This window comes from Physeter macrocephalus, chromosome 2 (genome assembly GCF_002837175.3).
Source record: "Physeter macrocephalus isolate SW-GA chromosome 2, ASM283717v5, whole genome shotgun sequence".
In the NCBI taxonomy this organism is placed as follows: Eukaryota; Metazoa; Chordata; class Mammalia; order Artiodactyla; family Physeteridae; genus Physeter; species Physeter macrocephalus.
In genome coordinates, this window is record NC_041215.1 from 82,660,581 (window position 1) to 82,676,171 (window position 15,591).

Sequence of the window (15,591 nt, forward strand, 5' to 3'; positions counted from 1 at the left end):
GCAGGCTCAGCAGCCATGGCTCACGGGCCCAGCTGCTCCGCGGCATGTGGGATCTTCCCGGACCGGGGCACGAACCCGTGTCCCCTGCATCGGCAGGCAGACTCTCAACCACTGCGCCACCAGGGAAGCCCAAAACTGCTAATTTAAGAATTAAGGTTGCTGCTAAAGGATTAGGGTACTATTTTATAATTAGAATGAAGGTATAAGTATAGAGCTTGATGGTTACAGTCATGTTGATTATGTGGTTGGACAACCAAGAACCCAGAGTTACTGGCACATCACAAAATGTGCTATTTAACTAGTACTAAGGGTATATAGCCCAATAAGTGGAAACGAAAGCCCCAAATGTCACATTAGTCCCAGTGGGAGGTCAGCAGGGGATAAGAGGCAGTTAGTGAATGGTCGATAGTGAGATGCAAGTCACACCATTGGTAGGAAGCTGCTCAGTGTGGCAGAGAATACCCTCAGGAAAGCACAACCTCCCAGATGTTTCCAGATCACCAATAGTCATTAAAAAAAAAAAAAAAAAGACGAACATAAGACCAAAGATTGTATTTAAAAATGCTGATGTTCACCAGAAATGAAAGGTTTGTCTTTGGTGATGTTATCTTTTTTTTTTTTTTTTTTTGCGGTACGCAGGCCTCTCACTGTTGTGGCCTCTCCTGTTGCGGAGCACAGGCTCCAGATGCGCAGGCTCAGCGGCCATGGCTCACGGGCCCAGCTGCTCCGCGGCATGTGGGATCTTCCCGGACCGGGGCACGAACCCGTATCCCCTGCATCGGCAGGCAGACTCTCAACCACTGCGTCACCAGGGAAGCCCATGTTATCCTTTTAAAATCAGTTAGTGTAGATAGCCATTTTCTGCTTACCTGAACAGACTTCCAGCACTGCTAACCCTCTGAATGCCAGTGTGGAAATGAGCCCAAGCAAGGATTATAGGGCAGAAGGGTCAGAAAGTTACTCTCTTAACGCTTCCCCTCCAAGCCATTTGCCCTTTCTTTAAAAAAAAAATTTTTTTTTCTCATTTGCCCTTTCTTATCTCACTAGAAGCTTATTTAATTGGGCATCTACCCCATAGCCCTCAACAAACACACAAATTTTTCTAACCTCAGGCCAAACCTATCACTGACAATTCTGTTTGGATTCCACCTGAGGTGCTCCTCTGAGATCTGAGAGGCCATACCTCTATGTTCCTATATCACCCCTTTGGGAGGGAGCGTCATCTTCTCTGATTACAGCTGTCTCATTGCTCGATGATCTCTGCCATCTCCACAATTTTCCCAATTCCCAGTTGTCTGCTTCTCATGAATGGGTCAGAGTTAGCCACTGTACACCTGAACTTCACAGATGACATTAGTGTCAATATCCGTGCCACAGCTGAGGGCAAATTCAAAAAGGGGCTGTCATGAGAAATATGAATCCTTTTGTAGGTATGTCTTGTCACTGATCAAATGAGTCTGCTTGGTTCTGCACAGAACAAGTTTTTGTTTATGTCTGAGAAAATGGAAATAACTACTTGGGTACAAGAAACACATGCATATATTCTGAACATTTGTGTGGAGATGGGTTGACTAATGTTATGAAATAATGGATTTAATATTTGATCTTTTTAAAATACACTATGCAGATATTATGAAGAAATCTTAAAGGGGCAAAGGCTTGAGAAGTATAGGGAAATCTTTTTTTGTCAAGAAAAGTGCTTTTAGCACTGAGTACATGAAGTTCTAGGAGCATAGAACAAAGCTTTTCATCTGAGCTTTAGGGATGAAAGCCTTCATTCAAATGGCAATGTGGAGTCATCATAAAGTCACTTGCCTATTAGTATCAATAAGCAGAGGTGAGTACTTTGAAGGTGAGTTTAAAAGAAGTGTATCCTAAAAATAAAGGACAATAAGTGCCTGGGGAGTTAGACCCTTCCCCAGTCTCCTCCAGGGCTCTGACAGCTGGCCAGTTTTGTAGGCTTGGTTCATGAGTCTTTGCTGTCGCCGGGCAGCAATCTATCAATCCTGGTGGGTGCCTCTCTGGAGAGCCAGTGTAAGGAAGGGGACAAATGCCACCATGATTGACCTTTATTCCTTTACTCAGTGGTAAGAGCAGTCAGGATTTCCTGATGCATTACTAACCAGGAAATCCCAACTGCCCAGCAGCAAGGGGTTAAAAGCTGTTCTGAAAAGCTTTTTATGTTCTGAAAAGCTAAATTACACATACATGCAAACCACAAACACACAGCACCTGGGTAAATAAAGTGTGGTTGAATAAAGGCTGGGCTATTTGCAAAAGGGAATCTGGAAAACATTTGCTTTGGGGTGGTGAACATTACTTACATTTTATGCTTTTTTTTTTTTTTTAAAGAAAAAAGTTTAGAGGAAATGTGCAAAAAAAAAATTTTTTTTAACATGGCTGTTAAAAAATAAGATTTCAGTTCATTTACTTTCCAAATCTTAAGGGGCTATGAAGATTGAGAGTGCACAGAGCTACTGCACAAAGAAGCAGCAACACTTTTAGTACAAAAGTTGTTATTTCCCAGTGATGGAATTGTGCTAAGGAATGCACTGAAGAGGTCATTAAACACTGATTTTCCTCCCAGTGTGGGCTCAAACATCAGTGGTAAATGTTATCAGCTTACATAATTAGATGAAAAGTGCTATAAATTCAAAACCATTGGACTTCATAATAAGCCACATTTTCTGATAGATCTAATAGAATTTGAGCACCCAGGAGGTCATGCTACAGAGGATTTATGCTGAGCACCTATGTGAGTCCCTGTCTGGGTACCTATATGGCTGGCTAAGTTATTTCTCCTTGAAGGAAAGAAATCATCATCTCATCATGGCAGGGGTTCACTATCTTTCAGTAGAATGCTATTAGGTTGAACCATTAAAAAAATGCTAGTTTTGTAGTTCAAACACTTCCAAAATCAGCAATTTCATATAATTCAAGTTACTTTGTTTTTCTCTAAGTCAGGTCGAGTTGGGGTTGATTTATGGAGAGAAAGGGGGTGGGGAAACAAATAGTAAAGCTCTTGTATGGTTCAGAAAATAAAAATGCCTAAGCAGAGTGAGTGGGGTTTTCATTGGAAGGGTTGTGCGCATGACCTAGCGTTATGAATCTACCAGATGAGGTTTCAGAATCGACCTTTTCATCTGTGATGGAGGTGGGAGAGAAGTTTGGTGGGGTCACGGGAATAGTCTAGATTTTTCCTTACCTGAGAGGCCACCACACAGAAACAACTCCAGCATTAACATATCCTAAATTGCAAACACAAAGGTAGGAATTAAGAGTTCTCACGAGGGCTTCCCTGGTGGCGCAGTGGTTGCGCGTCCGCCTGCCGATGCAGGGGAACCAGGTTCGCGCCCCGGTCTGGGAGGATCCCACATGCTGCAGAGCGGCTGATGCTGCAGAGCAGCTGGGCCCGGGAGCCATGGCCGCTGGGCCTGCGCGTCCGGAGCCTGTGCTCTGCAACGGGAGAGGCCACAGCAGAGGGAGGCCCGCATACCACAAAAAAAAAGAGTTCTCACGATACCTCTGCTGTTTCTCATTGTTAAATGAGAGCACAGTTATGAAAAAACAGTAAATATATCTTGTTCATGTATTCAGATTATTAACAAATGGAACAGAAGAAAACCATGTAAAATTCTTGCTTTGACAATTGTTTATTGTCTCTAAACCACAGCACCAAAATTTTGTTAAGGGCATAAGATCTCCCAGTGACTCTTGCATGTTTGAAAAAAAAAAAAACACCAAACATTTATAATGTATTTTGGTTACATAAAGCATTACATTTATACTGAAAAACCCTGAGAAAACACCCTAAATGCTATATAATATGTATTCATTAAAATTAATATAATAATGAGGGTAGGCTGTGAGAATAGGCCACACAATCCCTGAGGTTCTTATTAAAAGCCTAGAAATCCTATACCTTAACTACTGAGTTCTGGGCCTGATAGTGCCAAGTCCCTGGATAACATAATCCTTGTGCAGGGGACTTTCAAAATACACAAAGTACAAATGATAACAAAGGAGACGGAACATAGGTGCTAACAATTTCTAATAGAAATAGTGTCCTCATGCAGTTTTGAATTTTTCATAAGTCTAGGTGTCAAAGTTCTTATATTTCACTTTGTGAAGATTTTTAAAAATTATTAGTTATTTTTATAATTTTAAAGTGTACAAAGTTCAACATGTAATAAATCTAAAGAGGCCAATAGCTAACTACAGATAAAACACAGTGAAAAACAGATGTAAAGCCATTATGATAAGGCCACTGTCAGACATTACTACATATTCCATCCTATAATCTCATAAATCAAAGCTTTTAATTGTCTGGATTCATAAGTGACTGTATTCTTTCCAATATGCATTCTTTCTTCTTCCAGGGGTTGTTCAATAACAGCAGGTATGTTCCTGCCATAAAGTTCACAGTGTTCTAGAAACTGGACACATTCTTGAATAACACTGTCACGAAGCATGATGGTGTGTTTTGACATGTTTTCTAGTAATGACAGGAAGCATCTTTTGGCGTAATACCAGGTATCAGTTCCCAGTTTTTTATTATAAGGTTCCAAGCTTTTGATAACCCGAGAAATACCAAAGTCATAATTTCCTTTGGCACAATAAAGCGTCCCTATCACCAAATTCACAATGCAGAGATGGTAGATTTTCTTATCTGGGTCCTCATAGGAGAGCTGCTCTTCCTCCTTTTCTATCTTCCTCATCAACTCCTCGGCTTCTTCATTTTGACTTGTCATAATATATGAAACACACAGGTTAGCCAGCACAATAGCACTGACATTCAGGATGTTGTCATAATGCTTCTTGACTATGGGCTCATAAAAACCTATGGCTTCTTTGTATTTGTTTTCCTGCATGAACAGAACATGGGCCACATTCAGCTTCCACACATCATGGTCATTACAGAATTCCACAGATTGGCGGAAGATCTTTTCCACCATTGGATAATTTTCAAGGTTCCAGTATATTTTGGCCTGGGCCATCAGCACGGGAATATACTTCTCAAGGGTGTCATCATATTCATTCACTGCCTTTTTGACAGCTTCATCATCTCTATTGTGTCTTGCTTCCTGCACTTGTTTGGTGAGTCTCCGGAGCTGTTCAGTCAGCATCCCTGCTAGCCCATCAAGCTTAATGAAAGCCTCTTCAGGAGCTGTCTGGCAAGTGATCATGGCATCCAAGAAGTCACAGAGATAGGGTGTGAGGAACTTGTAGGTCAAATGGGCATTCTCTGCCAGTACATCTGCTGCCAGGTCAAAATACTCATATTTACAGTAGAGCAGCAACAGGTTGCCAAAGGTCTCTGGGGGAAAGGGATTCTGTTGGAGCAAAAACTGTAGCTTCTCAAACCCTTCTGTAGGCCTGGCATCCATGTTCATTAGCGCCTGGTTGTGCAGGGTCACAGGGTCTAACTCTTCCTCTGCCCTCGGAGGCATATCTGTGAGGGTTTCCTGGGCCACCTCATAGTTTCTCAGTTGGTATTCTATGGCGGCCTTGAGGTTGAAGGCTTCCACCAGAGCGGTCTGGTGAAGGACTAAGGTGTTGCCAACACTTCGAACATCAATGCCCTCAGTGGTCATGCCCACACCCAGCTCTGGGTGCTGGCGGATGCCGTGCTCAATAATGTCGGCGATATGCTTCAGTGCGGATGCATACTGCCGGCTGCTGTAATAGGCCAAAGCCAGGTTGTAGGAAAGGTCAGGCCGGTAGCCCGAAGCCTGCAAGGCAGCAGAGAACTTGGAACACGCGGCTTCATAATGTCCCTCCTTGTAGAGCAAACAGCCCAGGTTGACCTGGCCATCGAGCTCGTTCTCGCCCCCGCTGTCTTCGCCTCCTTCCCCACTCAGTAGCTGCTCCACCAGGCTCCTGGCCCCGGGCAGATCGCCCTCGCTGTACTTGATCGCGGCTTGGAGACGGAGGACCCGGTTGTGGTAGGCGGGGTTGTCCAGGAGGAGGAAGGCGACGCGGGTGGCCTCTGGGTAAAGGCAGGCCTTGTACAGGGCCTGGGCCTGGTACAGGCGGTACTGCTCCAGCTCCGGGTGCAGCTGGCCCAGCTGGTCATAGCACTCGGCGGCCCGCGCGAGCTCCTGCAGGCGGTAGTAGCAGTAGCCCAGCAGCGACAGGCCCGCGCGGCTCCTCGGGCTCCGCTGGAGCTCTCCGCCCAGCAGCTGCACGGCCTCGGCGTAGCGGGCATCCCGGATGAGCCGGTACACGACCGCGGTGAACTCCCCGTCGGGGATCTGCGCACTGCCCAGCCCTGCCATAACCGCTGCCGTGCTTTTGTGTGCTCGTTACCACGGCAACAAGCCAACCGGAAATGTAGGACTGCAAAGAATGTTGGGGGTTTTGTGGGCTTTTTTTTTTTTTTTGCGTGCTCCCAAAGTTACTTTGCAGCGGAACGACCAACCTGGGATTAAAAACAGTCACGAATATGAGTGTGCCTATTACTGGCCTGGCGTCTGAAGACTGCAGAGTGTGAGCGGCGTTAGAGGGGAAAGGAAACGTCTCCGGGCCGTTCCGAGACGGAAAAACTCTACTTCCCGGCATGCACCGGTCCGATGGCGCCGGCGTCGGGACGTGGCCGTGCTGCATGCTGGGAGGCATAGTCTCTGCCGCACGGACCTTCGGGTGAGGTCGCGCGGTCGCCTTCCCTTCATATGGTAAATGAGGATTGTTGTGTCACCTCGGTCCCTGGCGCTGGGGAGGAAGGTTTATGGTCCGAAGTCCCTTCCGTTTTTGAGCCTTATGCACTGTGCAATGCATACAAATATTGTCTTTCCACGTTATTTTAGTGAAAGAAACGGGAATGGGTAAAGAGGAATGAATGTCAGCTTCGTATTCTCCCAGAATTAGAGTAGACCATCTGTCTTTGAGCCGCTCCGAGGGCACACTTTCTAAGAACAAAATAGTACAGCGACCAGGAGTTCTTATTCTGTTGTTTCCAGAGGTTGACAGGAGGAAAGAATGCTTTGGATTTTATCTGGTATTTGGAGAGGTTTGGCTTTAGTTCCAAGAGCCTCTGCACCTCACTGCACCGCCCTTTTCCAAAACTACAAATATTACTGAGTTCATATTAGCGTTTAAACTTGGCCCTACATACTGCCTTGATCCTCCAAATTTCACTACGAGGTAGAAACATTGGAGAAATCCATGACCTCGTGTTTTCCAAGAAGGGTGGAGGGGAGGAGGAAGCACTACCCAAAGTATTCCTTTTTCTATCTTGTGTTAACTCTTTTACCTCTCCAACCTGCTTAGTCTCTGATGTGTGTGTGTGTGTGTGTGTGTGTGTGTGTGTGTGCGTGCGCGTGTGAGACAGACATCCAGCCTGTACTTGTCAGGCTTTAATAATGTTTTTGGATATCGTTATGCTGATAAACAGTGGCTTTTCCTTCAGTTAAAATAAAAAGAAAATTTTCCTACACTTTAATTTTTTTTCCCCTCAGATTCTTAGTTTGAAGATCTCTGTGGAAATTTTCTGGACTGTACAAGAAACCATTCTGGATTTTCTTTTGTTCCTTTGTCATGTATTTGGAATAGACGCTCTAGATTCCATGGTACTACCTTGGAGGCTATTTTTGTATAAATTCTTTTAAATTTAACAGTGCCTAAGGTGGGGCAGTGAAAAACTAGGAACTTAATTATCCTATAAAATTATATTGGATCCCTAATTAGAAAAAATACCCATTGTTTAGACTGATCTGGAGACTACAGAATTTGGGGGAAATGAATACAATTTTTCAGTCAAGAATTAGAGAAGCAGACAAGATAGCAAAAGACAAAACTGGCTTATCCCAGTGAGGTAGTAGTATGTGTGCAGTTTTCAAGATAATAAAATTAGCTGTAATTTATGAATATTTGTCATATGCAGTTCCTCCGCTGGTGGCCTGAGGTGAGGGGGGTTGTCTTTCATAGTCTTCTGTGATTTCCATTGGCCTTGCTACCACCCAGGATAAACATAGTTCAACTAAAAGCATGTCTTTGCTATATAATTAAAGACTTCAATGCAAATCCATTATCTGCCTCCTTAATAGTATGCTACTTATAAATCTTTTCTGTATATACATTTTGGAGCCAACATCAACCATATTTATTGCATGACACTCTATTAGACTATTCACACATATTATCTCTAATCTTAATAATCAGCCTGTATTCTACATATCACAGATGGAGAAAAGAAGCAGCTAAACCATGATATCCAAAAGCTAAGTTCATTAGGAGATAGTGACTGATGAATTAATTCAATCTATGTATCACATAAGGGCCCAACTTTGAGGGAACACTAGTGTCTTGCTTTCTTGGTTGTTATTTTCCCATTAAAACAATCAAGCAACTTGGTTAGGGTAGCAGAATTTGAACTTTCTTCCCTGAGTTGCAACTGTGAACAGATGTTAGAAAGTGATAAGTGGGAGGTGGTGAAATTCCTAGTCACCTGTTAGAGCTAAAAAGAGACTTCAGTAGGGCATCTGAATGCTACACTGTCAAGCAATTGACTTCATGTACTCATACATTCTTCTCCCTTGCTGCGAAGGTTGCCAAAGCTGTGTTTTTCTGAATTCTGAGACTGGACAAGGAAACTTCCACTGCATGAATACCAAGAAAGGGACAAACTGCACCCATTCCAAAGGGGTTGAGTGGGCCACCCAAGACTCCCAGAGAAAACAGGTGAGGAAGACCACTGTAATCTGACTCCGAGGCTTCTTATTCTCTGGCTGCAGCTCTTTCTGGTCTTCAACCTAAAGAGGTACGTGGTTTGAGGGATGCACCTAGTGCTGCTGAATGATCAAGGAATAGGGTGTCTTCTCCTTTATGCTCGCCTGATTGACACTTAGCTCTAGGGGAAATAATTATCTAAAAGGCTCAATCTTTTAAAATCCTTATATATTTTAGGTTTTTTTATATTGAGATGTTACTTTGGGTAAGTTGTTATTAAATCAAGATAAGAAGACAGAACATGAAAACTGGAAATTGCCTTTTATATGTTTAGTCTATCAGTCTGATTTTCAGAGTTGTATTTGCATCATGAAAGCATTCACCTTCAAATGCTTCTTGGGGATGTAAGCAAAATAGAAGGACTCTGCTCTCCCCCAGATTTCTCTGATTTTGTGTGGCTGCTGAAGCGGGCAGGAGGGAGACGTTCTGTGCCTTCCTCCTTATTTCATGTGCTGCTGCTCCTGAGGCCTGGCTTGGAAAAAGCAGGACATTCGGCTTAGACAGATGGAGGGCAGGGTCATTTGCAAAATAAAATGAGTGCACAAATCACGCTGTGAAATTGGCATGACCATCCCTGCTTTTATGATAGACCGACTTTTATTTAGTCTATGGCAGCAGTTGAGGAATAGATTAGCTTTGGGGGGGAGGGTGGGGGAGCAGTAAAAGAAGGTCCTTCAATTAATGATGGTAATTCAGGAAAGTAATAAATGAGGTGGAATATTTTAAAATGTCATAAAGGATCATTTTGTTTCCAACAGAATCTTGAAAAGCTAGAGTATATATCAAAAAGTTAGTGTATTGTACCATTTCTAGCAATAAGAAAGCATTTGGTGGTTGCAATAAAAAGAGTTAGTGCCTATCAAAAGAAATTAGACTTTAGAAAAATGATGTTGGGCTCAGGTGGATTTTGCTGCATAACGGGAGACATGTTTACCATGTAGGGGAATTCCATTTGGGCAAAATGTATAGGGACTAAAAGCATGATGTTTGGTTCTTAACATGCTTATGTTTCTGCCTATCAAAGTGTGAGATGATCAAATCCCATGTATATTCTATTTGGCATTCTCTTTTAAAACTAATTGGAAATGATTGTTTTATTTATCTTGTAAAAATAGCCACATCTTTTTGACAAACATTGTTTTTCTGTGAGTGTTTCAACCACAGCTGTGGTTAAACATCTTCTATGATAAAGGAAGACCTTCTGCAAAATCATTTTCCAAGTTGTTATTTCTGTCTCCTATTCATTTCAGTCCATTCTATGCAGGATGGCAGATTGAGAGGCTCAGCTTCCTTGCTTCTTCTGGAGTCCAGCTTTATTTTTTTGTCCCCGTTGTGTCCATTGATGATGATAAAACCGACCCTTCTTCCACCACCTCTCACCTCTCACCCCCCCACCCTATAATCAGGGAAGAAAAGAATAAATTAGTGCCAAATTTGTAATGTAGTTCACTGACCTTTAGGAGCATCTGTTCAATCTTTTAAGACTTTTGGAAAAGACTGTATGCTGAATCAACACTTGGGAACGTTTATGCTCAGATGGTGAGAAATTTAACCTCATTGAGAGCTTAATCTTTTTTCTCTGATAGTTCCAGCTCTATTAATATTTTAGATGGTAATATATTTCCTCCTTTATTTATCTTGCTTTTGATCAAATGAGTTTCTGTTTCAAGGCTTATGGTGTTATTATCCAAACTAATTTATTAGGCAGAACACAATAACATTATGATTTATAAAAAGGAATTAGCAGAGAACACACAATTTTGGGTACTGCCATTGAAAAATTCATTCCCTGCAGTTGGAGTGTGCTGTGGAATGCACTGTTACCTAAATCAGCTCGTTTGAGCATTTTTCATTGCTCTCATTTCCAAGAGGCAAGAAATGATTCGTAGTATCAATTCTTTCTTCCAAGACTGGTACCTTTCATAGTCAAGATATATTCTGTCTATGCTTGTTTTCATTTCTGCAGTACAGCTATGAAAATAATAAATTGGATGGGGAAGGTCTTTGAATCTGTGGTCAGAAGATGATATTCCTAAAAGAAGAATGTTATCAGCCTCTGAACACATTTTCTGGCTTGCAAAGCCTCCAAAATGTTTTTCCATCAGAGAGCCATCCATGATGGTGTTGATAACCAGCTATCCAATTGTCTGAAAAGTAGTGTACTAGTTTTTAAGGCTTTCTCTGTGGAGCGTTATGGAACACACACCCAGGGCCTGTGCTGGTGGACTAAGAGACCAATTCAGAAACCAAACCTGTCCTTCAAGCCTCCTGCTCCCACATTCCCCTGGTCCAAAGAATCAAGTTCTGACAATTCTGCTTCTGAAATATCTCAACTCTCTATACTTCTCTCCAATTTCTACTACCATTGCTCTGGTTTCTGCCACCACCATCTCTCTCCTGGATCTGCAACACTTCTCCTAAATGGCTTCCCCTCATCTCTTCCTAGAACTCTTCCAAGGATTTCAAGGCATTTTATCTCCCTTCTTATTTCAGAGTTTTACTGTGGGGACCTCATTAAGCCTTTAACTTTTAGGTTTTGTCCTTCTCTGGCCTTGGCAAATGGAACCCTGCAACCTTGCCTTCTATATGTAAAGGACCTATAGAAACAAAAAACAAAGAAATAAACAAAAAATTGATCAAGACATGAAAATGTCCTCAGGTGGCATAACATATTTGAAAGAGGCTAATTTGGTATAAAACCACCTGAAGTCAAATCACTGTTCTGCCATCACCAACAATGTAGACATGGAAAAGGTTCTTAACCTCTCTGAATCATGGTTCCCTTATGGGTAAAAGAGACCAAAATAATTTCTTTGTTCAAGATAATACAAAGCATCTGGCCTATAGTAAATACTTAATACACTTTACCTATTATTATTACATAAATGGAGCTACTGAGATTCCTTGGGAATCTTTAAATTAGAGTATTTTAGGCTTAAACAAGTATGGACCAAAATTACTGAGTTAAACATCTGCCATCCAGGAGTAGACGTTCTCCTGATACTTCAGATGTTGTATTCCTGAGTGCCTGATAAACTCCAGAATGTGGAGGGCAGTTATCTGGCATAAATTAGTGTCTTCATTAAACCTGATTCTTCAAGAAATTAAAGTACCAAGTTAAATAGTATATTTTGTTATTTCAACAAATTAATGAGTGCTTACTCTACCCAAGGCACTGTACATTGTGGAGAATTCAGAACCTTCAAGAAACATACATACAGTCCAGGGGAGATACTACAAATACATTAAAAAAAAATCACAACCCAGGCGATATATGCAGTGCCTTAAGAGTGATATGACATGACATGGAGGTTCAGAATTTATAATAAAAATGAACCCTCATTTGGCTAGAGCAGTGTTTTGCAACCCTATCAGGTACCTTGTTCCTCCCTTTTATAACAAATATCTTCCAAAGCCCTCTTTACTATTTTGAAATGAAGTTTATATATAATATATAACATCCTGCACACATAATTTGTTTTCTCTTTTGTTCTCATTTTTCTTTACTTCCTTCTTTCCTTTCATCTTTCTTTTATACTGTAGGTGCATGAGCTGACTAATCATAATCCTTGATCGTTTACACACTCTCCATTAGTGATCTATGTATGGTCCCCTTCTAGTCTTCTATTTGTTTAGCTAGTTATTTTAAATAATGTAATAATTACCAGTGAAACCGCCCTCCAACAGAAAAGATAGGACCTTTACCATAACCTACATCTGACTGTGGATATGCAGATGCCTCCTGAACCATCATTCTGTGTCCCTTGTCCTGAGTAACCATTACCCTGAATTCCATATTGGTCATTGTCTTGCTTCCCTTTTTACATAATTTCATTGAATCTGTATGCGTTTTTTGAACATATTTTTATTTTAATTGTTTTAGCCTTATGAAAAAAGGTCACGTAGCATATACTCTTTTCAGTTAATGTTGTAATTCTGAGATTAATCCATATCGTTACATGTGGCAGTGTGGTTCAGTGGTTTTAACTGCTCTACTGTATAACATTGTGTGAATATTCCATGATTTACTCACTCTTCTGTTGATGGGCATTTGGGTTGTTTCTAAATAGTTACTGTTTGAAAAGTGCTGCCGTGGACATTTCTGTACATGCCTCTTGGTATACATGTCAGGAGTTTTCCTGTATATAAACCTAGAGGTGGAATTATTGTGTCATTAGGGTATTGGCATGTTTAACTTTAGTAGATAAAACTTTAGTAGTTTTCCACAATAGTTGCTCTAATTTAATTCCCACCAGCAGTGTATAAAAGATTCTATAAATTCACATTATCTCTAATACTTCATATTGTTAGAATTCATGTTTATTGACCATATGTAGTTTCTCTTTTGTGAAAAGCCTGGTCTTGTCTTTTGCTCATTTTTCTACTAGGTTGTTAGTGTGTGTTTTTTTAAATTGATATTTAGGAGCTCTTTATATACTCATGATACTAATCCTTTATCAGTTATGTGAATTGCAAACATCTTCTTCCAGTTTGTAATGTTTTACTTTCTTTAAGATAAAGTACTTGAGTTTAATGTAGTCAAATTTATTAATTTTTCCTTTTGCAGTCAATGCTTTTTATTTTTGTTTTAAAAACTTTTCCTTACTCCATGGCTAAATTCTATTCACATATTTTTTTAAGTTTTGTTTCTGCACTTAAATTTTTAATACATCTGGAGTTGGTTTTTGTATATGATGTGAGGAAGGGATTCAATTTGACTTTTTTCCAAAATGGATAACCCTTTTTTCTCAGGTCCATTTATTGAACAGTCTCTCAGTCCACCTCAATTTGACATGCCTCTTCTATAATATACAAAGTTACATATACGCATAGGCCTGTTTCTGGGTTCTGTGTTCTATTCCGTTGTCAGTTTATCAAGTTTTGGACCAACATAACATTTTCTTAATTTCTGTAGCTTCATTAAAAATCCAAATATGGGGGCTTCCCTGTTGGCGCAGTGGTTGAGAGTCCACCTGCCGATGCAGGGGACATGGGTTCGTGCCCCGGTCCGGGAAGATCCCACATGCCGCGGAGCGGCTGGGCCCGTGAGCCATGGCCGCTGAGCCTGCGCGTCCGGAGCCTGTGCTCCACAACGGGAGAGGCCACAACAGTGAGAGGCCCGCATACCGCAAAAAAAAAAAATCCAAATATGGTTGGGGAAATACCCCCTCTATACTTTCCTTCTTCAGAAGTGAAGTGCCATGGCTATTCTTGGTCCCTTATCTTTCCTTACACACTTAATTTTTAAAAATCAACATAATATCCCTACTATAATATAAAGAAATAAAAGAAAAATGACTTACAGTAAAATAGTATGCAGTTTAATATGTTTAAGTGCTTGGTCAGGCCGACACCAGAAGAACATCCCCACAAATATTCAGAATGCCCCAGTAGAGTAGTATAGCCCCATTGAGAGCTGACAGGCTAGAGAAGTGGGGGTGATACTGTAGAGAAGCCTTAAAGGATAGGTAGGATTTAAGCTAGCAGATCTGAGAGAGAGAGAGATGTAGAATTTCAGTGCAAAGGTGAAAAAAAAAGCACGTTATGTTTGTAGAAAGTTCATCCTGTTGAAATTAGGAGTAAGTTAGAAAGGTATTTTTTGAATGTTTTTTTGTATGTTTGGGGGATGCTGGCACAGGCCAAGATTAGTTAATACCTATATTATAGCCCCTTGGCTTGTATAGTCCAACACACAGCTGACCCAGCTGCTTTCCTTTGGGCAAATCATCTAGAGTCTAAATTAAGTTCTGAGAACATAAAACAATAAACTAAAACAATAAATCCAGCTTTAATAAAAATGAAACAGTTTCCCCACATTTCACGTTAAGCTGTAACTTTATTAAGTACATTTACCTTGTATTTTATTAAGCACATTTGTAATAACCTTTGTTTTTTAATTGAAAAGTATTTCCTATTGTTTCACATTGCCTCTGTGGATGGCTTATATCTTTTGTAAAACAAAATTTGGACATATTAAGAGCATGATTGTTATTGCCTGATAAGCCAGGTAGTAAGGGCCTCACTTGATTATATGGTGACTCAGCTGGCCTAGTTTTGTTAGGTAAGAGTCCCCAGGCTACATTTCATTCTGTTGACCCTATAAGTAGGGAGCTGAGGGACAAGCTATTCACTTGCCTCTCTAGTGATTAGTTTCTCTATAAGTTTAAGGGTCTAAATAACAATTCCCTTTAGAGATAGAATAGCTAGTTTTTTTAGACAATTAGTAAGACAGTGGTGTTAGAACCTCCTTGAAGTTTTTATGGCTAGTGTTGATGTTGAGAGAGAATATTCACATCATGTGTTTCATAGTCTGAAAAACCATGTAACTGATACAAGTTTGTGAAGGGCTTTGAGCCTGACTGTAAATACAGTGCCTCTGAAAATGTACAATATTATTTAACCCAGACATTCACTGTACCAAAGCCATACTCTTCTGTGACATTTAAAATGTTTTTTACGTTGTCCAGCATTCCCTTACTCTAAGTCTGCCAGCTTTTTCAAATAAAACTACAGGACATCTATAAGGAGAAATATATCTGGGACATAATTTAAAAAGTCATTTGTTTATCTGAAATTCAGATGTAACTGGGCATTCTGTATTTTATCTGGCAACTGTACCCCACCCCAATATTTTATAGATTTTTCACTTTCCTTGAATTCTTGATTTCTCTTACGTATTACTTTTTGCTGCATATCCCCTCTTTAGGTCTTATAGCTATACAAATATGGAATACACTCATTTTCCTTACTCTCTCCCCAATACCATTCCTACCAGTTACTGAGTAGGAGTAACAATTAGGAGGGAGGTGTTATGTGAGAATAATTGTGTTAAAGAGAAGCTGTGAAACCCTGTTTCGTACCCTA

At 40.8% G+C, this 15,591-nt stretch overlaps 1 protein-coding gene across 1 annotated transcript; it reads right to left on the bottom strand.

Moving 5' to 3' along the window:
* Positions 1-3,640: 3,640 nt before the first annotated feature.
* On the bottom strand, positions 3,641-6,309 carry LOC102980944 (tetratricopeptide repeat protein 30A-like). Its single transcript, XM_007114986.3, has one exon. It carries the CDS (start codon positions 6,276-6,278, stop codon positions 4,281-4,283), a length of 1,998 nt encoding a protein of 665 aa, XP_007115048.2. The 5' UTR covers positions 6,279-6,309; the 3' UTR covers positions 3,641-4,280.
* Positions 6,310-15,591: the final 9,282 nt, after the last annotated feature.